At 40.1% G+C, this 23,559-nt stretch overlaps 1 protein-coding gene and 1 long non-coding RNA gene across 2 annotated transcripts; one reads left to right on the forward strand and one right to left on the reverse strand.

Moving 5' to 3' along the window:
* Positions 1-1,395: 1,395 nt before the first annotated feature.
* LOC135415789 (uncharacterized) lies at positions 1,396-16,893 on the forward strand. Its single transcript, XR_010431269.1, has 4 exons — positions 1,396-1,743; positions 6,232-6,267; positions 6,825-7,055; positions 7,870-16,893. It is a non-coding gene; the product is annotated as an uncharacterized LOC135415789 (long non-coding RNA).
* On the reverse strand, positions 12,807-23,532 carry OIP5 (Opa interacting protein 5). Its single transcript, XM_064658068.1, is given in 6 exon segments — positions 12,807-19,817; positions 19,819-19,905; positions 21,179-21,260; positions 21,801-21,923; positions 22,951-23,017; positions 23,172-23,532. Coding segments are annotated over 6 exon segments (777 nt in total). The 5' UTR covers positions 23,476-23,532; the 3' UTR covers positions 12,807-19,703.
* Positions 23,533-23,559: the final 27 nt, after the last annotated feature.

The following is a 23,559-nucleotide window of genomic DNA, read 5'->3' on the forward strand; positions in this document are numbered from 1 at the left end:
GAAAGTCTGGAAGAGGGATAAGATTAGCAGCTCAGAGGCAGAGTACTTAGTATTCCATCTTAGTCTTTTGGAAAAGCAGTATAGAGGATAAGAGTTTAAGTACAGATGAACGATTCTCCTGTCTGCCGGCAGATAGAAAGTCTATTTTCAAATCTGCAGATACGAATTTGCCATGGTGAGAATCTCTGGATGGTTGATGCAGAAATCTGTGGTTGAGAACAGTTACCAGGGTATTATGGAGACTCTGGAAAGGCAAAATAAGTTTGATGTCTCATCAATACTGAAAGGTGGCAAATGAGTTTGCTTAAATAGCTGTAGGCCCTTTAACTTGGCATCAAGTCTGGGCAAAGCAAAAGAATCCAAAACCAGGATTTGACTCAAGAAGAGCAGGACTGAAAATGATGTTAGTTTCCATAACTTTACAATGGAAAATAAAAGTCTGCTTTTTGATTCTTTGAAACTACAGCTTTGGTTGTAAGTAGCGTGTGGGTATAATATTTGAGTTGGCAGAAGCATTTCATTTAGGCTGATGGTCTGCGCTAAAATGTGACACAGCAGAACAGGGTGTGTTAAATGTTTAACGCACGTGTTAAGATTTCAAGCAAAATGGCTTGTAGTAATCTGTGATGAATCACGGTGAGACGGGGGTGTTTCTCGAGGGTTTTCTGAATGGATACGTACTCCTCTTCACACTCTTCATTTACCTGTCAGCTTGAAGTGTAAAGCTACCGCTGCTAAAAAAAAATACGCGGTTTTTTGCAGGTGACACAAACCCGGTAGAAAGACCAGAGGCCGCCCTCCGGGGCAGTCACGGTCTCTCGATGAGCGCGGCCGGTGCCGCAGGGCTGCCGGGCCAGGGCCCGGGGGTTGATGTGGCACCGCTGTTCCCGCCGCGCCCCCGCCCTCTGGCGGCTGCTTTAAGTGCCCGCGGCGGTCACCGCGGGACTCACCCGCTCGCGCCGCTCCAGCCAATCCCAGGCCCGTGCCCTTCCCGGGACCAATCAGAGAGGGAAACTTTGGAGGCGGGAGGCCGGTCTCCGTGATGGACGGTGCCGCTGACCAATCACCGCCAAAGCCGGACGGCTGATGCATGGGCGCGGCACCCAATAGGTTCGCGGCCGAGGGGGTGGGCCCGAGCGCCGCGAGCCCCCGCCGGGCTGCCGGGGGAAGGAGGGGAAGATGGCGGAGTGAGGGGTGGAGGAGGCGGAGGGGCCGGGCCGCCCGCGGCCCCGCGGCCTCGGCCGCGCTCAGGTGAGTGCGGCGGGAGCAGCGGCCTGCCCAGCCCGGACCCTGGCGCCGGCTTCCTGATTGGGCTGGGGCCGGGCGCCCGCGCACCCGCCTCCCCGTCCCGCCCCGTGATGGGGTTGGGCCCGGGCTCGTTCCGCGGGCCGGGCCGAGCGGTGGGAGCGGCTGCCCGCCCTCGCTGCACCGGCCTCGGGCGAGGAGCGGGACGGTGTCCGGGTGGGCGCGGACGCGGAACCGGGCCACTCCGACCCGCCCGCCGCCCTGAAAAGTCCGGGCAACTTCGGAGCTGGGGGCGAGGGCGTCCTGCAGGTCTGGCAGCAGATGGCGGGGCAAGAGAGCCTGTGCCCTGCACAGCCGTGCCCCGCAGCCCAGTTGGGAACAGCTGCAGCTGGCAGCAATGCGGGGAAGGGAAAACGAAATGTATTATCCGAAATGAGCCTTTGCATCTCCGGCTACAAACACAGCGCTGATTAGAGCTACTCCGCTGTTAGTCGTGAGGTCTGTGTGCTGGATGGATTCTGCTGATCTGAACGGTTATATCCTTTTCTGATGTCTCTAGTACTGACACAGGAGCGCACAAAGGGGATGGTGTCCGAGTCGTTTGACAAAACCAGAACGTACAAATAATCCACAGTGGAAAACAAGTTTTATGGAAAGTGGAGAGATTACAGTGGAATTTGTTTAGCGTTAGGAATTCATGTGATAATAAGGTGAAAAAGACTTAAGACATGATGAAAACTGTGAAACTATTACTAAAGCCACTATCTCTTCCTTCCAGGTTAGTGTCATGCAGGTCAGCGGTGCCCTGAATTGTTCAGAATTGTCCGTGGTATTTTGTGCTATAGGATGTACTTTGTTTAAATTAAAAAAAAAAAAAAAAAGAGGTGGAGACAAAACTTCTTACTGAAAGCAAAAGAATTAGTGTCACTAGCATGAGATTTCCTGTGTTCATAGTTAAAGCAGTTTTTTAAATCTCAAGTTTGTCATAGAATTGTGACTGCATTTTCAATGTGCATGTCAGGTAAAGAATTGAAGTGATTACATGAGAACAATAGCTTTAGGTCTTGTGAAGACATGGTGTGTTAGCTTGTATGACCTAATAATGAAGTAGTTGTTTGTAAGTGGTGAAATAATTCAAAAGAAATATAAGCATGTTTGTTACAATTAGTTCTGAAAGCGGTAACTGCTTATGAGAAAAATTTCCAAAGGAACATTTTACCAATTTTCATGTGCTGCATTACTCATGTAGCAACAGTAATAGCAGCTTAAGAGCAACATAACATTAAGGCACAGTATGCTGTTACTGATGAATATTCCTACTTATACGTGTCTGTGTATGAATTATTAAAATATGCCAGAGGATTTGCCCTTGGCATACTACATATAAAGATAATTCTGCTTTATATTATCGTTAAAAAATAATAACCAGTCAGCGTGCTTTTGTGTGAAGTTGTATGCTATTTCAGCAGTGAGAAATAGATTTGGATTAATGTTTATTTTTAATTGCTTTCCACACACAAGAGCTGTGAGAAGTAGTATCTTAAAAAAAAGGTTTTCTGTTACTCTGATATATGTTAAATAAGCAATGTGCACTGCTTTACAATCTTGCCCACAGTGCCGAGAGTCTGCAGTGTGAAAATCTGCATAAACAGGCTCTGCACCTCATGATGGTCACCTGTCATTCAGGGGTGTCAAAAATCGTGGGCCAGCTAAGGCTAAAAAAACCTGACCTGAGTCTGTGGAGAGTCTGGAGTATCTTTTGAACGCCTCCCACGTTCATTCTTAAAAACTAGAAAGGGAACAGTGTTTGAAACTAGACCTGACATGCTGGAGGTTACGTGAGTGCAAGGTGCGAAGGCCTGTGCAGTCTTTGGAGGATTAAAAGAAGGAAGAGAATAGAATGTGAAGGAAGAGTTGTTTCTTTGCCTGAGCAGTATTCCAGGAGCACATTCCTACAGTGTATCACGGAATTGAAAGCTCATCTTTAAACAGTCTTTGGTATCTTCTTTGCTGTGGTAAGAACTGCTGTTACACCTTTGTACCAACAATGTGGCAGATATCTATTGGAAACCTTGTTAAAGAGGAAAGTGGTTTTATTTAAAAGTACAGAGTGAAGCAAATCTCTGGCAGAATGTTTGCAGTGCCTGAGACATCTCTACAGCTACCAAGTGCCATAGCAGGGGTGTGTAAGCTGTGTGTTCAACAGTCTGGCAGTCTGTGTTGACAAGGGGCAGCAGCTGGCAGCTCCTTACTGTCTTCTGGCCTCTTCCTAGGCTGGCAGCCGTTCTAGGCTTCAAATATACCTATGTTTACCCTTTTGGAGATGACTTTGGTCTCTGACTCTGGATTATCAGTTTTCTTTGTCTTCAAATCTGTGTGTCTTCTGAAATTGCCGCAGGATGTGCTAGGGTCTTGATGGTCTGTTAACCTGGGTGCTGTTAACACAAGTCCCTTTTGAGAGCCCAGTCCTTGCTCAGTGTTCCTTTTGGTTCCTCCACTCGCAGGCACTCCCGTTCTTTCTCCAGTCACACCAGCCTTAGGCTTTCTATCAGAGTTGTTGCCCTTACCTCATAGATTGGATTTAGAAGCTGTTTCAAAGTTACCTAGAAAGTAGAAAGAGCATAAAGGCATGAATTTTTTTTTGCAGGACTGAGATACTTCTATTGTATTTTGTGTTTATGATTTAAGCTTTTGTCATTGTCAACTTTCCAGGTTAAATTTGACATTTTTAAGTCATAGGAAAGACCTCAGTGAACTTGTGATCTGTAGAGCTAATTTTGCTTTCTGTGTCTCTATAGGTCTCCATCACACTGAACTTTCAAGTTTTTGTGTTTTGGTCTTTATATAAACTGGTTTCTAGATCTTTTCTTCCTTACACACTTTTCAGGCTGTAGGGAAGAGAAGAGAAATCATCTTCTGTGTCCCTGTTAATTCTGCTTATCTCCTGGAGCATTTGTGTATGTGTAGGAGACAAAGGTAATATTTTGGATGCCAGATCTGATGGATCTGAGTTTTTGCTGAACAATGTAATTAAACCTAAGGGTACCTTAAAACAGAGTGTGAGGGGTGGAGTGAAAGTTGGTTGTATAGCTGTACACTATATTTTAGTATAGTTTCCAATTCCAATGTGCTGATTATGTCAGAACACTGACTTTTCCCCCCCCCACTGTTGCATTGGTAATAGAGTATTTTGATGTATATTAAAAGACAAATATTAGAATTTTGCTGGTAAATTTATATGTGAGATATTTCTTCATCTCTTTTTGGCTTTGAAATTCCTGAAGTTAGGTGCCTGCATCCAGGAAGTTCTCTATCTGAATGTGAGAGATAAAATTCATGGAGACTAACTTTTAGTTATGGTAGAGCAAAAAAATGTGAATGGGCAATAAGTAAAAACTTAATAACAATAGTATTTTCTGAAATTTTAACAGAAAAGGATTAATGTAGGTAATGTTGAGTTTTTACTGTTATTTCTTGTTCCATATCGATTGATTGTGTGTTCGGTAAGGTATGAAACAAGAAAAATAGTATTTTTTTAATTTGTAATGTCCACTAGCTTTTATTTGAAGATTTGATATTGTCGCCATCTGTTTCAGTGCCTGCTAATGGTCAGTAACCTTGATTTATATCCAGTTCCATCTGCAAGTTCTCTTGGTACTACTGTGAAATCAGCTCCCACGTGGTAATCTATGAAAGTCAGCTAGAAAGTATAGCAAGCTGAATGGGTAAAAACTGGGGCATTCAAAGTCAGTGAACTCGTAAAAATAAAGTTAAAAAAATAGCTTGAAGCCAATGAATTTCAGTGTTGGATGGACCATTCCTTTGCATGAGAAGTGTCACCTGCTGCTTTTTTTAAAATAAGATTTACTTTAGTTTAGTTGATTCATAGTTTTAGAATAAGTGAAAGAAAATCCAACTTTTCAAAGATTGCATTGGTTTCTATCATGACAAGGAAATTTAGGAGAGCTCTTGGTAACTGTTTCTTTTCAAATTAATTCTTTTGTGAATCATTTGCTGTTGGTTCCTCAATCTCTCAAACTCACATAGTGCTTGAGGGTGGATTTAAGTAGGAAGGGTCAGCACTGACAACATGAGAATAGAATAACTACACTAAAAGGGGGATTTTCTGACGACTGTGGTTTTTTTGAAGGTGCAGGTGCCTAGTGCTTGCAGAAATGCTGTGTTGTGCAGGAGTGTGAAAGCTAGTAATATTTTGCTGAGGATACTGGGAATTTTTAATAATATATGTCTGTGTGATGAGATAGTTCTGCTTGTGGCAATCTGTTAGTCCTTCAGTTAGGTTGTCAGCTCAGTGTCCTTGAGAGCAGTCATTATGCTTCCTTGCTACAGTGATTTGTTATTAACATGAAAAAGCTTCTTGCCTTACTGGAGACTAAATTGTGTCCACCTCAGTTCCTTTGAAACTGAAATGTGTGTCTGTTGATGATACCTTACCATAACAAGATTCATCTTCAAAATATGCACAATTAAAAAGTTGTTCTGGTCGTGGTGTATACTTAATGCTCCGGGTGTAGTTGGTCAAGCATGGGCTGTAGGCTGTTCTCAGTGAAGTAGGAACCAACAAATTCCAGGGAAAAAGGGAATTCTGTGCTGAGAAAACTACATTCTTTGTAATCAATGGCACACATGATTTTACTCCAGGAAGCAGAATGGTTTCTGAACAAAACCCTTTCAGACATGTTTTGGATATAAGCTTCTCCTCCCCAGTCTGTTCTTAGTTAAAGTTTGCCTGTCCTGGGTCTTCCGCACTTAGGCCCAATTCTCTAGACTTAAACTAAAGGAGGGGGCTGGATATGGTAATTTGAAAATTAACATCAGCATGTTTTATGTAGAAAGTCTAAAATTGTTAACTGGTTTGTGGAAAGTACAGCTAATCTTTTGTGTCTTATGGAGATAATCATCTATGATCTCAATAGCTTCCTAAATGCAAATTTAATTTCATTTATTCATCTCTTTCTCTCTAAGCTCCCAGAAGTGAATGTGGATTGATTAAAAATAATGGTGAGTACGATTGTAAGGTCATTTAGGTAGTAAATATAACGTACTAAACTTGTCAAGTCTGTTGGTTGATTTAGTTTCCTTTTCCCTGACCAAAGAAATATGTCACTGAGATTTTAGTTTTTTGTAGCATGCTTTCAGAGAACTGGAATGTTGCCACAGTGTCAGCTTTCAGCTTGGGCTTTGCATGCAAGAAGCATTGATCTAACCATTGTATATTCTAATAAGAATAAATGCTTTTAGAATTATAAAATTCCTGTCCTGTGATGTTATTTGCTGAGAAACACTAATTGTATCATTTTATTAACTTGGAGTAGTTATCTTAAAAGTTTTATTTGTTGAACAGTAGGACTGGAAGAATGATAACATAATCAAATGTAAATTATCAAACAGAAAAAAGTACATTCAAAATTTTGAAGGATGACAATTAACCTCTGGAGCTTTGATTTCCCCCCCCCCCCAGTGAATCAAATTAAGATATTCTGGTATTTATGGTATGTAACAGAGTGCTATGTTGTATTCTCAGCTCTGCCATGAACCTTTGGCATGTTTTGTTGCAGCTCTCCAGATCTGTGTTTCCACATCTTCATAACAAGAATAAGACTTTCCCAACAGTCTGAGCATGGATGGTCAACGAAATGGTCAGCAGAAGTATTTGAGTGCCTCAGAGAGAAAGAGATGGTGACACGTACTGTATTTCCATTTTCGTGATCTTCTTGCTGCTTCTAACATAGGAGCTGAAAATTGTCAGTGGAAGACTATTTCTGAACTTGATCAACCAAATGGTTAAGGTAATCAGAATAAGATAAGTACAGACAGGGAAAAGAGAGGAAGAGGTTAGTTATCCTCATGTTCTTGTACGTGAGAAAAAGAAACCAAAGAAAAAAGTTCTGTTTCACATCTCTCCTTTCAGTACAGGAGAATGGTAATAAACATTTCTGGCACTGTCTATGCAGGAGTGCACCCATGTTACCTTCCAACTTAAAGCAAAAAAAAATCATGTCTTAAGAGTTGCTGTGACTAGGGGATACTAGGTGAGTGTCACTGATGAAAGGCCAGGACATCAGTGACAAGTTACTGAAGTTTGTCTGTGCTGTGGATAAGTGTGGAGAAATGAGTAAAAGTAAGTAGTTAATGTATGTGATCTTAAAATTGTCATAAATGTTTTTTTTCCTCTACAGCACTGGCAGTTTCATAACTAGTTAGGTGATAGTTCAGGATGTCTCTTTGAACTATGACCTGCTAGAGCAGAATATACTCTCTGCAGTGTGCATTCTGGTACTTCTTTAAGGTTGTCATGCTCTTATGTTGGAGACAGTTAAGAAGCCCCACAGCTAATTAACAGGGATATATTTTTGGATGCATTGCTTCTCAGTAAGCATATAGTTCAGCACTTCTGAAGTATTTCCTTAGCCAGCTTGTGGACATCTACAGTTAGATATAAAGTCTTAGAGAGCAAAGGATTATTGCAGTTTGTGAAGCCAGCTAATTTTTTCCATTAGAGACAGACTTTTAAAGTAATGAACTGGTGGGCATTTTAATGTTGAATATATTTTATTCTGATTCCTAAACTACCTTTCCTGTTTTTTTAATTTGGGATTCCAGATCCTATCCTGACATTCAAGGAGGTGGTCCTGTTACCTGCTCATAGGCAGCAAGATGTGGATGTTTCTCTTCTAGCAAGCAAAAATCTGTCCTTCACTTCCATGGAGCTGAATGAACAAAGATCTGTCCACTTCCTGTTTCAGTCGTCTCACCAAACATTTGGTTCACCAGGTGACTTCTCCTACAGAAGTACCCCCACACTTTTATCAAAACTCAAAAGCAGAATAACAGAAATCAGCATTTGGTTTCCTGAAGAAATGTCTTCTGTACCAGCTCTTCATCCAGCTTTCTGCATTCTGTTTTAAGATGAGAAATGCTTTGTAATCAGATGCAAGTGGAAGCTGGTGTTCTTCACTGATATCTCCTTCTTCATTTTAGGAAGGTTATGTACTTTGCTGTGTCATATTGAATTTCCTAGCAGATAAAGTGTCTGCATGCATTACTGCGTCAGACTTGACATATATGAGAAGTTGCCGCAGGAAACAATTGCTCTGACGTGAGGGGGAAACTTACCAAACAACTGGGGACATGCCATGCAGGTATTTTCTAGTCCAGGACCCAGGCTCGACTTTGTAGATAGATGTCAAATCACATAAAGCAGCTAATGCACAAGAACAAATGCAGAATCACCTTGTCTGTAGTGTGTAAATGCATTATCCCAGTCTGTGATCAAAATGTATATTTGCATGTGTAAATCTGTGTAAGTGCTGGATATGAAGAGGTTTCACCAGAAAGAGAAATCACTCTGCTCCATTTAATTTTTAGCAAAGAAAAATGAAGCTTTAAAGCCTTGAGTGTAACAGGATAATGATTAGCTTTACGTTAAATCATTCCCTCCCTCTGGCTTTTTGTGAATCCTTAGCAGCAAAAGGAACAAAACCATTCTACAGTAGAAGAGATGGGGCAGAACATGTTTCTTTATTATAGAAATTAACTTCAGGTGGGATGAAGGAGACCATAAGTGTAAAGTTGTGGTTTATCCACCTGGCTTCCTTGACACAGTTTCAGCTTTTCATACTGCTGATGGAGTCAGCTTTCTGATTCTTTCGTGACTGAGAACTGAGAGGACCTGTATGTTTTCATTAACTAGGCAGAAATAGGCTGAAGAGAATGGAATGTTAGCCATGTAAGAGGGGTAAGTCGAGGTACAGCAGAAATACTTAGGACAGGCCTTTTTCTGGCTCTTCTTGTTCCTTCCCAAACTAAGGCACAATCTGTTGTTCTTATGTTTACACGAGATTCTTTGTCTACATCATTTGTGCTTATATAGGATGTTTTCTGTCATTCTGAGATGGGAGCATATATTGTTTACGTGCTCCCTGCTATGGTATTGTTTATGGCAAGTAAGATTTCTTGGCAAAAAAACACCAGACCTGGGATGTGTATTGTATTCCACTTCAAATCTGAAGCTTTTCTTAGTGCACCTTATTCCAAGCTTGTGATTTAGAAAATGTGACTTACTAGCTTAAAATAATGTTTTCAAATCTGGATCAAATAAGGGTTATATAGCTTCTGTTAATATGTTTTGGGAGATACTAAAATGGTTGGGGAGATGTTTTAGATTTCTTGTTTTTTTCTGTTTTGCCTTTTAGAAAACTGCTGAAGAGAGCCAAACAGCCTGAAAATGGCTGAAAAAGCAAACAATTGAAATCCTTCTTAAATCTTAATAATAGCTTGCAAGGGCAGCATTCTAATATTTAAAATGTGGTGATATTTTATGGGACCAAGTCCCATAGCAGAGTGAGGACAAGTGTTGATGTTGATCCTAATCTTCAGAGTAATGTCTGTGTTTAGACTTGCTTTGTAACAATAAGATTAAGTGACAGCTTTACCCATTTTTTGTTTCCGTGAAGAAAAGAGCAGACATGTTAGCAAAGGGTGGGGGGCAAGACACTATGTCTCAAAATAATGCCAACTGTAATGAGCAGAGAGGTGCACTAAAATTGTGTGTAACATTGTGGTGAGCTCTGTGATAAGAGTTAACATTGATCTTGATGAGGCAACCATCAGCTTGGCCTGACTTCTTTTAAGAGCATAGGATTTCTTTGCTGAATATGGTCTGAATTTTCTGGCATTGGAGGAAACTAGAAAGCACACTTCCTTTTAGGACATCCTTATGTTGAAGCCAATAGGATTTAATGTAGATGTCTGTAGAAGCAGGATCCATCTCTAAGTGATGGAAAATACTGTCAATATCATAGGATTATAAGTGGTTGGGAAGTATGTGGTATAAGAAATGTCTCGGTTTAGATCTGGGAATTTTCTTCCTTCTGCCCATACTTTACCCTTCTGATGTTAGAGCTAGCAGTTGTTTCTTGCATAGCTTGATGACAAAATACTTGGGGAACAGGAAGGTATTTTTGTTTTCTGTGGACATGTACAGAAATTGTGAATTTGTCTGCCTACAGAGTAGACACTTCAAGCTCTTTAGTTACTTTTTTTTTAGGAATAACCCTCAATATTTTGTAACCCACATTGTAACAAAAAAAAAAACAAAAACGAATTGCTGATTTTTCCTGACTCCTATTGATAACAATGTAGCAGCATTAGTTTTCAAGTTTAATTTTAGAACATCAAGATTTATATTTCTGTGGCTTTCACAGAAGTAATACTCCAGTAGTGCATGCCCAGAAGACCCTAATTGCTGTACCTTCCTGGCCAGCACTTTTATAAAACTGCTGTGTTAGGAAATGCTGCTTCAGCCTACTTACTTTTTCCTGCTCCACTTTTTCTTTGTGTTTGTTGGAAATCTTCCCATGTGAAAGATCACAAAAACAAGGGGCACGTGCAATAGATCATATATATATATATACACATATATATATTTTAATACTTGTGGACAAAATGATGTTACAAGTTGTTTGAAAACAACAAAATCACCAATGTCTTCCATTTTGAGATGTGTATAGTTCCATAAGCATTAGTGCTTTGTAGCAAACTGTAGTGCCATGTTAGGATCAGTGCATGAGCCTAGTAGTATTTTTACAATTTCAGAGTGACAAATTTATTAGTAAACAGTGATGATAATGTAATTAACACTAGAAAGGATACAATAGAAATGTCACAAACGTGGTCTAAACATGCAGTATCCTCCCTTTGACAATGGCAATGCTATCCTTAAAACTGGAATGCATTAACTTAATGGGCTTCATAGAATCATAGTTGACTTTTTGTTATTTGTCTGTCTGTCCAATTGCAGTAGTAAGCTACAGTACGCAAGCATCCATCTCTATCAGTGGGATTCTTTTCTTTTTAGTCTTTGTTGGTATTTTCTTCCATGTGCAGCATTTTCAATTTTATTATTAGCCATCCCATTATACACACAGAAAAGTATGAATATGCTAAGGAGTTTGTGTGCATTCTGTACACATCTCTATTACCTTCAGATCATTTACAAAGTCTATGGATTAATTTTTTTTCAGACTGACTATATGATTATTATAGCTAGTTAAACATTTTCCTCGTTATGTGATAAGTTAATGGTTGCAAAATGCAATGTAGTAATTACATGTAGAAGACTTTTATCCATTATTGCAGGAATGGGGAACCTTTTTTGGCTGAAGTCCTATTGAATTTTACAATAACTTTGGTGGATCCTGCATTTACATACATCTTAATGTTAATAATAAGAAGAAAGAATATAATAAGGTCAAAGGCTGTTGAAAAATGATGTTGCAGACTGTATCTGTGCAGCAGGCTATCTCTAGCCAGTGGATCAGAGATTCCCCACCCCTGTATTATTGAGAATTCACTATCCTGTATTTTAGGTAACTTCCAGTTTTGCTTTCCAGCTCTTGAGCTCAATTTTAATACTTTCTGTTTCTCCCTCTGCTTTTTTCAGAAGGAAAATTTAGACTGGGGAAGTCAAAATGACTTACCAATCAATGGGCAGCTTGGACTGGTCAAATAGGGGACTGGTATTATTCTTGAGATGTGCAATGCTCTGTGGATGGCATCCTCTGATTTCCTAGGAATAAGTCTCTTGTTTGATGCCAGTGTTGCTTTTCACCCATTTTCTCTTTTACAAGAACAAAATTCTCTTTCAACTTAGAGAGGATACTGCATCTTTTTTTCCTGAGACCTGCCTGTAAATGGCCATTAGGGGGAGGGAGGGAATGGGTTCTTGGTTTTGTAATTTTGGTATGATATCTCTAAAGTAATTTATCAAGAAGCATGTAACTTCTGTGCAATGGCAGTAATCCATACAGAGTTGATGTATGTAACAGGGAAAAAAACCCCAACAAAACCAAACAGACAACCCTCTGCATCTAATACATTTCCAAGAAAATTGGACAGATGGGCCATTTACAGCAGAGCTCTGGGGGACCTGTGCTGAGAGTCAGGTTCAATTCTAAATGGAAGTAGCTGTACCATTGAATAAAGTAGTTAGTTTAGTGCTTGGGAGAATCAATTGAAAAATACCTCTGAAACTGGAATGCAAAATAGCACAGTATGTAGGGGGAAGAATCCCTGATGCAAACAAAGCCATAAGATGATTTAATAAGAAAATAGGACTTTAGTAGCAATAACTGTTTTGCATGTGATAGTAAATAACTTGCATTAGCAAGACTGTACAGTAGAGTAAGTGGGTAATAACCAAATAAGTTTGTGGCGCTCTGTGCTGCAGGGACTTGTGTGAAGAGTCTTCCTGAGAAGAAGGGTGAATTCTTCTTATGTTCCTCTCATTGGAGGGAATTTGGCACTTGAATACAAAGTTAATGAATTTGATATATATATATAAAAAAAGAAAAATTAGCTTTGTCACATCTGAAGCACTGTCAGTGAGTGCTAGAGGAAGGGCAGACAGTTCTTTTTGAAAGGATAGCTGAAGTTTCCCTGTATTTTTTTTTTCTCTGAGAAGAAACTAAACCTTTCCAGATACTGGACTGTAAAGAGAACCTCATTCTAGAAGCTTTTATTGTGGGAAGTCCGTTCTGTTGTTTTTTTTTTCTTGTTTAAAAAGACCAGTCTGAGATGGTCTTTAAATAAATAAAAAACAAACTTAAAAAACTAGAGAGCACTTGACACTCAAAAGGTTTGTACATCCCAGGCACAGCTGTAGAATTCTAAAAATGTTACTTTACAGCAAGAAATAATTTTAACCTTGCTAAACACTGTTTCAGACCATAGTTGATTTCTGTCTATGCCTGAAGTTTTGCAGGGGCAAGTACTGTAACAGAGGCAAGCCTCTGGTAACAGAAAGGGTTATTGATCTACAGCTGTAGCCTGTGCACCCAGCAAAGTATTTGCTGTCAAAGGGTTACATAAAAGAGCCACAGGAGTTCTAAAGTGCTCCTAGTTTTCAGTCTATAGAGACAATATGGCCCAGCAGATAATAATGTATTCTGAACAGAATCATTTCATCAGAGGTTTAGATCTATCTGTCTGGATTTCTTCTGGAAAGCTTAAGTAATTTAGGCTGTGACTTAGAGCTGAATGGAAGCTTGTGGTTTTGAAAGCATGGAGGTGAAGCAGTTTGGCTCTTCAGAAATTGATAATGGAACTGTGACAACTGTGAACATTTTTAGTCTATAGAGTAACAAGCATGAGAATGTCTAAATTAAGTGTGGGCTAGTATGTAATATGCATATGAAAAGCTAATTGATCTGGAAGGCTGTAATCAGTATAAATTCTAGCTATTGAATTATTGATAAAATTGGAAGCTGGCCATAGGGGACCTTAACTTGACTGTTATCTGATTACATTAGAGAAATTATAAATTTATTCTGGTCTGTGGTCAGCAAGTACATTTACATAAAGTGAAATAATGAAAACGCAGTCACGTTGGTACTTCAGAATTATGAACTTTTTGGTGGAACAGAATTCTTTAAGGGTATATCTGTTCAGAGAAGGGGGGAGCAAATCAAGACTGATGTAGCCAGGCAAGCTATCTTCATATTCTTCCCAGTTCAGACTTTTTATAATGATCTGTATTCTATGGGCTACTAGACTAGAAATTACTATTCACAGCAAGGAAAGGAATCCCGTTGCCTTTCAGCTCTTGTACAATGGCATGACTTTTCCTTCAACCTCCTTGATTTAACGACTTCTAAACCTGAGTGGAAGTGTTAGATGCTACTACACTTTGGTGTGGGATATCAAAGGCGTAGTGACTGGTACGGACATGCCTCCTTTAGCAGTACTAAACCCAGATGACACAAGTATATGCTGTTTGCATATCCAGTAGTCCTGCTGAAGAAGGTCCAGCCAGTACGTGTGCAGGGAACTGCACCTTCAAGGATTGCATCTTTTGCAACTGAGGGTAACTGTCAAATTTAGGACAAAAAGAAAGTCTTGCAAAGACTTCTTGATAGTGAGTGAGAAGAACTTGTACTGAGCTTGAGGTCACTGACACTTGGGTTACATTATCAAGAGTTGGCAGCCTGCTTTTTTGGGCAGAAAAGGGAAAAATATTGAAGATAAGAACAGTTTTTGATGGATAACCAATCTTAGAAATTACTGCTTCCTGCATCTTTAGGAAACTGTCTGGTCTTCCTCCAAAACTAATAATCCTGCTTGTTGTTCAGGTACAAAGCTGCATAATGGCAGTCCAAGTTAGATTCCACTGGATTTCTTTTACAGAATGATCCAGCATTTTGCCCCTGCAGTACTTTGACTGGCACACAAAAGCCAACAGTTGAACCAGGGTGTCTAGTTTAACAGTGCAGAACACTAACCATGGATTCTGATGTCTGTTCCCTTTTAGTCTGCTCTGCACTTTCTCCTGAGATTTAGAAAAGGTGTCAGTGTTCACGATGTCAGCAGAGCATGTTTCTGTCTCTGAGCCTATGTACCAGGTTATAATATAGATAGATTGCCAAGACTTTACACTATCTAAAGTTAAAGATAAAAGGTAACTTACTGTTCAGTGTGTCCTATGTAAATCCTGTCTGTTTCTCTCCATTTCCCCTCCAAATGAGTGTGTTTGCAGGTCAGATATAAGGAGGCTAGTTTGTAATGCCTTAGGCATGAAGAACTGCATGGAGAAAGTGAAGGAAAGCGGCACAGGCCCACAAACCAAACCTTAGAGCTAGTATTCTAATTATGCATGAATCAAAATGTCTAGTGTAACGTAGTTATTACCAGTAAATTGAGATATGCATTTATACATAATGAAGCAATAGGAATTAATATACCAATAGCTTGAACTTCCTGCTTTGATTCTCAAATTTTGGGTTTTTTTAGAGAATGTGCTGCCTCTGTAGAGAAAGGGGCAGAATGTATAGATAGGGACAGAAGCATGGCACCAAAACTGTAAATCAGGAACTAGGATCAGCAGAACTCGCCTTTATAACCTCTTGTCTGGTTCATATTAGTGTCCTGAGCATGTAAAAAGCAGGGCATGAACTAAGCATGTTTAGGGGCGAGATGAGGTTTCTCACCTGCTGCAGCTGTAGCAAGGAAAAGGGTGCAGAGTTTCTTACAAGGTGCAGGGAGGAACAACTGGTGGGAAAGAAAAAATACAAAGCCACAACACAACACAAAAAAACCCACCAACAAAAAAACTCCAACAAACCTCCAAACCAACAAACAAGCAATGGAAACCACAGACTCAAACTGAGTGTAGTATTTGCCAGACAGTAGGTAATAAGCTTGGATGCGGTGAGAGAAATTATTTGGAGAAGACTGAAATTAAATAAGCACAGTACATATTTTTCAGGTGTTGAATAGCTTTTTAATAGACAGTATTTTCAGGTAACTCTAGCCACATAGGCAGCTGTACTGAAGCATACTGGTACCAGCCAGCAATAATGGCACCTGCAGGAATGAACCTGAAAATACTGGTAATCTTGTATATTTTTTAAGTTCTTTAAAGAGATTTTTAAAAACAGAAAATGAGGTTTAATCACTGAAGGTCTTTATCTTCTGCAACACAGGTTGCAATTGTCTTTTTTCTTTATTTCTCTTATTAAATAAAAGGGAATTTGGGTGCCATCTTTCTGTAAACTCTTAGTGTGTTCTCTGTAATATTTCGCAAATCTTAGTGGATAATGCAGTCAATTCTGCTGGCAGTTTGAAAATAAGAGAATGTGTGGCATAACCTACATCACTAATACTTTTCCAAGTTTAAACTTGTAATGAAACATGTAGAATACTAGCTTGTTATTGCAGAATTCCATACTTCTAGCTTAGCTTAATTTTGTAAGTGGGCTTAACTTGTGCAGAACACTTCTCCATGTACAGAGGCTCAGTCTTCTTTCTTAAATAGAAAGAAGTGTCTTGGTGGAAGAAATTGTATGTCAAGTTAACTCCTATTCATACTTCATAGCCAACCATTCATGAAGCACCGTGATTTGGGTTTAAAACAGGGGTTGCATTTTTCACATGAATACTCTTTCTAGATGTATAAGAATTGCCAAACGAAGATAGGACTATTATAAGAGAAGATAACTATTTTATGGTATCAGAAGTTAGACTAAATGAAATCCCTTGAGCCAACTTCTCAAGCAACAAGTAAATTTGTAAGACAGATTTAGCCCAGTGGTTAACCATGGTCATTCTTAAGTCTTTAGAACACTATGCATGGTTTTAAATACTGTCAATTTTTTTTTGTGATGAGTAAGCCATTGTATCCTTTGTATTTCCCTTCAGTATAACCTGGGGAATAAGCTACTTTAGGATGTCGGTGAAGTTATCCTCCTTTTGGAAAGCATAACAGCAAAGGAGAAGTATTGAATATAAATTCATTTAAAATTACCTTAAAACAAGCCGAAAATACTTAGACTGAACTTCTGATGGCATTCTTACATGGATTAGTGGAGGAAATTATTGGTGTAACTACGAACTGTGTACTCCCATTGCACGTTTTACATGGTAACAGTGAAAGAATGTCTCCCTGCAAATTCTGATGTTTTTCCAAAAGGCAGCTTGCTTTTATATCTATGCATCTTTGAGGATTTCAAGATAAGAATTTATTCTTTTGACACTGTAAAGAGGAACTGTTTAAAAATGAACTTGGAAACTCTGCACCTGTATACAAATTTTTTTAGCAATAAAGCAGCACAGGCTGAGAATGCACTAAAACTGGATGTGTCATCTGTTCAGAAGACAAATTAATCAACTTACTACACACTCCACTTCTGAGGTACTTGTGTCTGTACTTGTGTCTGTACTTGCTGTATCTTTGTCAAAACTTAACAATTTGAGCTGAACTGATATATGCTGGATATCTGCCTTAGGGCCAGCTGTTCCAGCAGATTTCAAGCACAAGAGCCTCTAACCTGGAAGGCAACTAAACAAAAATTGTTATTCCATTCATAAGATGAGTAACTTACCAGTTAAAAGCTTCAAGGGTTGTTTTAGAGGGTAGCAGAACCCTATGTTGCTTGTATAGATGGCCTAAAAGTAATAAGCCCCTCAGGTAACTGTTTTATATACACAGATTGTTTATTGTTTTGATAACTACATTTCTGAAAAATTTCTTCTGTGGTTGGCTTGTCACAACCTGCAGGGAAGCACTACTTTCCTTGCAGTTGCTGCTGCAAGCAGTTTTGGCAACTGCTCTAATGCAGCAGTAGGACACCACCTCATCAGGAGAAGTCTTTCAACGCTGCCACAAGCTTTCCAAAATCTGTTGTGGATTGCTGACCCTTCTGCTACCTTATGGAAGATTCACAGTATGATTGTTACTTCAATACCCTGTTCAACCAGTGTTTCATTTTCTATTGGGTTTTATCTGTGGATGCCAGAGAAGACAGCTGCTGATTAGCTAACATAAGAAGGCCTAAGCTTGAGACTTGCTCTCTAAGTGGTTGTTATTTATTTAAACAGAGAATTCATCCCTTGCAAGCCAGACTGGCCCTGCCTGCACTGAAGGCTAGAACACATCTCAAGATGCCTAGCTACAGGAGATAAGACTCGACTCTAGAATAACAAAAACATTTATTCACTGAGCAATTTCAGATTAAAAGGAATTTGAATCCTGGACAGGCTGTGGGATCAAATGCTGACTCTTTCACAAATAACTTTATAAGCATCACTTAAATCAAAATGCATCCATAGGTTTAATTTGGTATCTCAGTAAATGTTCATCTCAAATTACTGAAGATAATGTATTTATTTTATACAGATTGCATCTTAAAACAGAATTTACTTAGAGGTCCTCCCAGTTCAAAAGATTCCAGAAATGTAGTTTAAAAAATTAACAGCTATTATTTAGCATATATTCATTATTTGTTTAAATTCATGCTAAGTAATATAATTTGAGGAACTGTTCATTAAATGCTTCATAACAACCCAGGACTCAAGCAAGATAAACCAATGTTTTATTCCTGCAAACATAATCAAAGAAAAAGAAGTAGGCCTATCACTCATGATATTGGCAATGATTTGCACAATATGAATTTCTGAATGTCAGCTTTTTTTTTTATTTAAAAAATTCTTTTTCACAACTGTAAATATAATATGAAAATGTAACTGACAGCTTTCTTTCCCTTTTAGGCATTGACACTTAGCCAGATGAAGCAAAGCTATTTAGCACTATTATACACAGTATATATAGACATAAAATATATAGCAAGAAAGAGTCTCAGTGCAGAAACTGAAATGAAAGAGCAAAAGCAAGTAGTCCCATTATCAATCACATTTCTTAGACTAAGGCAACAGCAAAATGCTGTCACTTAGGAAGTACCACAAAGGTGAAGTTATAAAATGGAAAACATTTACCTGAGGTGGAAAGATGCTTGCTCGTAGCATCACTGGAATTAAGCTGATCAAGTAAATAGAATCCTCTCTAGACTACTACAGACAATTACTAAACTTCCCATAAAGTATTTGATCCCCTTAGGGAAAAACATTCACCCTTTAGGCAGCAAAAAGGAGAGGAAAAGAACCCTTAACCTTCCAACAAACAAGAATTAGGGATAAAGATACTCTGTCCTGGTAACAAATGGTAAGTAGTGCTCCTTCTTTTCCATCAAATTATTTTCCAATGTTTGGAAATAAGCAGAACCCATTCAAAATAGAAAGAAATGCCAATTAGGTGTTTTTTATGAAATATCTTGACTGGCCAATTGAAGGCAGCAGGCAGATCATTAAAACTCCAGCAGAGCAGCTCCCGTGACTGAGTAGAAGTGAAGGAGAAGAATGTTCCTTGGTTTCACAGTTTCGGCCCCAGAAAGAAGTGCTCAAATTTGTTAAAGGCAGTTGCTCACAGCCTAAATGGGCGTATTTGACTCAGTCCTGTGCAGTCATGGGGCTGCATTCCAGAGGACTTGGCAAGCGCATGGGTTGCCCTTTAATTGAAATCCAAAACCTTGTGCTAGAGCCTGCATTGTGCCATCCAGATTCATGCAATAAGAAGTGTGTAGCATCTGTGACATGCTAGCCTGCTCCTTTTGCAGGCCACACACATTGAGCAAATCTGAAAGAACTATTCAGGAGTCCATTTAGCAGTGCCTGCATATGAGATGTAGCTAATGAGCCACTTAATCAACAACCAGCTGCCGTTAACACCCAGGCTGCCATTAAACCTGTATCTATATGAAACGGTAGGACAAAAACTTTACATCTCTAAGAATGGTCAATTTATAACAGCTCCTCTTGAATATCACCTTGTTAGTGTGTTTGTATAGCTCCAGAAGCCTGACTTTAGCATTTCAAAGGCTGTTTTTCCCCCAAGAGAAAAAAACCAAAGTCACAGTTATACTGCCTCAGAGAGTGATGTGCTGCATGGGTGAGTTATTCAGTCTTCCAAGCATAACTTCAGTATGTCAGGTTTTCAGGTGTTCCCCTGAAGGGATGCACTTAATCATCAGTTCTTTCCATACACAGATAAAGTGACAGATCAACACTCAAATCTGATCTGGTGCATTATTTCACCATAATGAACAAACTCAGCAGAGATGCAGAAACAACTGCAGCAGTTCTTGAAAACAGCTACTAGTTGATCCTAACTCCTGCATACCCTGGTGGTAGGCCATCTGTATCTGATGCAGAGCTCTGCCATTGTGTTGCATAATTACTTTGTTCCAGTTCCTTCAGCTTGTTCGTCAGCAATTCTATGCGAATGTGGAACTCCACAAGCTTTTCTTTCAGCTAGAAAAAAAGAGAAATAAGAGTACTAAAACTAGCAAAAGATGTCCTAATGCTGCATCTTTGAATGATCTGCATCAAGCGCACTTTCAGTGGCTTAAGAGCAGCTCATTTTTAAGATGGAAAAATAGTGGGGCTTGAATCTTTATACTGCATGTCTTAGTACAGGCAAAACCGGCACCCAGATCATAGGTCTGCACTACAAACTGGAGAGACGTCCAGAGACGTAGGGAAATACTCTATTTAAGGAGGTGGAGTTACTAGAGTTTTACTATGATGAATCTGATCTTTCCTAGTTAAGTCATTACAAGTTTTCACAAAACCAGAGACATTCTTTGACAATATCTGGACAAACTGTTTCATCATTAGCTTAGGAATACATGTGGACACATTATTTCTCAAAAAGCAAAGGCCAGATTCTTGAGCTTGTTCTAGTTAACAAGCAAACTCTCTACAGTCACATAATTTGTGTTTGCATTGAAGTACTATCATTTTTTTACTTCAGAAAATTGCATCTCAACTTTACAAGTCTTGCTTGGATAAGATTTTTGCATTTTAGTCTCACTTGACCTGTAAAAACACTATGATCTTATGGACACTGGAAGATGATTTTAAAGAGGACAAAAGAAATGTCACAGGCCCATTAGAAGAGAAACTAAACTAGACAACTAAACTCAAAAAAAATTAAAAAAAAAAAGTAAGGAATAAGTAAACCCATGAACTGGGTACGCTGGCTCTCTCCTACATACCATATGGGACAGACAATTTACTAAGATAACAACTAACCAGGTTACAGACAAGAACATCCAATTTAAACACCAAAGAAGGAGGAAGGTCCTAGTGCTGTCTCTGAAGCTACAAATACTGCCATGCTGTTTTGAGCTTACACAAACATAAATGTGCAAGAATCCCTTTCAAATTAACAAATTACTATTTTTTAATTCTTCAACAGTGATAACACAAGTAGTAATACTTAGGCGAAGTCTGTATAAATGATTCTTGGGTTTTTTCTTTTCGTGGTATAGAGGTAAAAGGATAAAAAACTTTTGCCAGAAATTTAGCTACAACTGGATATGTTTTGCAGATTAGGGGTCTTAGAAAATGTTCCATGTGTCTCACACATTGAGGCAGTCACTGTAATATAAGTCAGCATTTTCTCAATCTTTTGCACTTAAAAAAACAGTAATTGTATCCATATTTTGGAACTAATATCCCAAATTATCAGCAGTTTAAAACTATTTTCCATTAATGTAGAGATTAATGTAGAACCCCTTACTTCCTGCACTTGTTTCTTTAAGGTCACAGCAGGAAAATCCACCTCAGGAGCTTCTATAACCATTTGGTTTTCTAAGAGATAACTGGAAAACAAAAGGGGATAGGGAAAAAAGCCACAATAAAAACAGTTAAAAGCCACAGTTGTGTTCATTGTTTAGACAGATTATTTAGAACAATTTTAAAGCAGATACAAAGTTGTTGCCAAAATAATCAATAATTATGAAAATATGAAAAACGTAACAATGGTTTTACTTTGACATCTTAAGATCCTCTCATCACCAGCTATAAGTAATTAAGTTTCTACAGTCAAGTCCTTAACCTGTCATGGAACTACTTTGATACCTTACATTAGCTGGAAATCTGGAACAGCAAATCTGGAACAGAAGGAGATTTCAGCATTTCACTCAATTAAATTTACACCCTTACATTACATGAGGACACTCAAGAAGTGCAAGGCAAATCAAATAGATTCACATCACCACAAACAACTTAGACATCCAGGATGTTAAAATCCCACACCAATGTGCTCAGACAAAAGTAAAGTCACTTTAGCTGCTGGCCAGTTGTACAGTAACTTACAAATACCTGTGAAATCCCTGACTGTAAGAATACAGTGTACTCACCAGAGGATTCTGTCCTTGAAGAAACAGAACAAGCCTCGGAGATATGCCAGGTTACTGGCGGCAGAATGAAGGATGAAGCCCACAGACAAGCCACATGACCGACAGGATAATGCATTGTAAGCACTAAAAGGAGAAAGGGAAAAATATTTTTAAACAAAAGCTTTTGAAACCATAGATACTACATGTCTGTCGGACAACATCAAATCTTCAGTTCTCTTAGGACAAAAACCCAAGACATAATAATGCTTTCTCATTAAAAAAATAATAGATACACGAGGAATGTGAACATAAGCAGTTGGGCATGTTGTGCCCAAGTAATGAAGTAATCTCTTCAATAAGTGAAGTTGCAATTATGGAAGAAAATACACGTCTTATTATCACAGAGTGGTTTAGGCTACAGTACTCAAACAGGATTTAACTGATAAAACAACGCATATGCCAGGTCACAACCGTGAAATTTCCTCTTGGTAAAACAGATTATTACTTCATGCAGAGAGAGGGGGTGGGAATGATAGAAAAAAAATAGCAAGTCTTATATTTAAAAAGTTCCCAGTTCTTATAGCTTGTAAAACAGCCTTTAAACATCTTTTAAATGAGCTACTGCTTCTGTAAGACCTCAGATGACATTTTATGCCCCTCCCATTAGACCAGTCCCTGAGTTACCAAACCTGTTGCTAACTGTAGCCTAATGAATAGAGCAGCAGCAATTACCCGTTTTCAGTACTAAGAAAAACCAACCAAACAAAACCCACAAAAAAAACCCCCAACGAACAAAAAAACCCAAACAAACACCACCAAACCAAACACAATCCAGAGATGCTTTAATTCGGATAAAAGACCTTTTAGGGAAGGAAAGAAGGAGACCTAAACGGTAGGCCGTCTCTTACTGCATTGCTCAAATGCTCCTCTCCACTACAAAGGTTAGAGCAGTAAAACTTTTGATTTTGACAGAAGCAAAAGCTACATCCCTACAAAAGGTTTCTCCATCCGAAGCGGTGAAGCAGAGGTACAAAAAGCACTTGGGAGTTTGCTAAGCCCCTCACAACCCTCCGTGCACGACCCGGAAGAGCCCCCGGCTCCCGGCCTTGACAGACCCGGCTTTGCCCGCCCGATTCACCGCGGCGGCCCTATGCCAAGAGCAAGGACGCACCATCCCAGGAGCGGTTCCTCGAGGCCGATCAAGAGCGAATCCTCCCAGACCACATCACTGGTGACTTCTGCGGAGAGAGAGACGCGCTGCAGGCGAGAGCCCCCGGACCAACCTCAGCCCGGCCTGAGACCCGCCCGGGGCAAAGGCGCGTCCTCCCGCCCCGCGGCCCCGGCGCAGTGGCAGCGCGGGCTCGGCACCCCCCTCCCCGAGGAGGCACTGACTGAAGCAGGCGAGGAAGCCGAACCGCGGCGCCTCCGGCGCACACAAGTGCAGCGAGTCCCCCAGCACCGTCCAGCAGCCGCGGCAGTGGAACACGGCGCACAGCTCCGGCAGCGGACCCTGCCGCCGCGGAGGCGACGCCGGCTCCGCGGCGGGCGGCAAGGGCGACGGCGGCGACGGCGGCGGCATCCAGGTGGCAGCAGCCGGGGAGGACGCCCGCTCCAGCACGATGGTCCCGACGAGCTGCGGGTCCTGGAACAGCTGCGGATCCTGGAACAGCTCCAGCAGCTGCCGCCGCACCGCCATCTCCTCCCGCCGCGCGCTCGAGCGCGGTGCCCGCCCTCCGAGCCTCGCGATTGGAGCGCGGCTGGACAGCGGGCGCGTCAATCC

This window comes from Pseudopipra pipra, chromosome 6, assembly GCF_036250125.1.
Source record: "Pseudopipra pipra isolate bDixPip1 chromosome 6, bDixPip1.hap1, whole genome shotgun sequence".
In the NCBI taxonomy this organism is placed as follows: domain Eukaryota; kingdom Metazoa; phylum Chordata; class Aves; order Passeriformes; family Pipridae; genus Pseudopipra; species Pseudopipra pipra.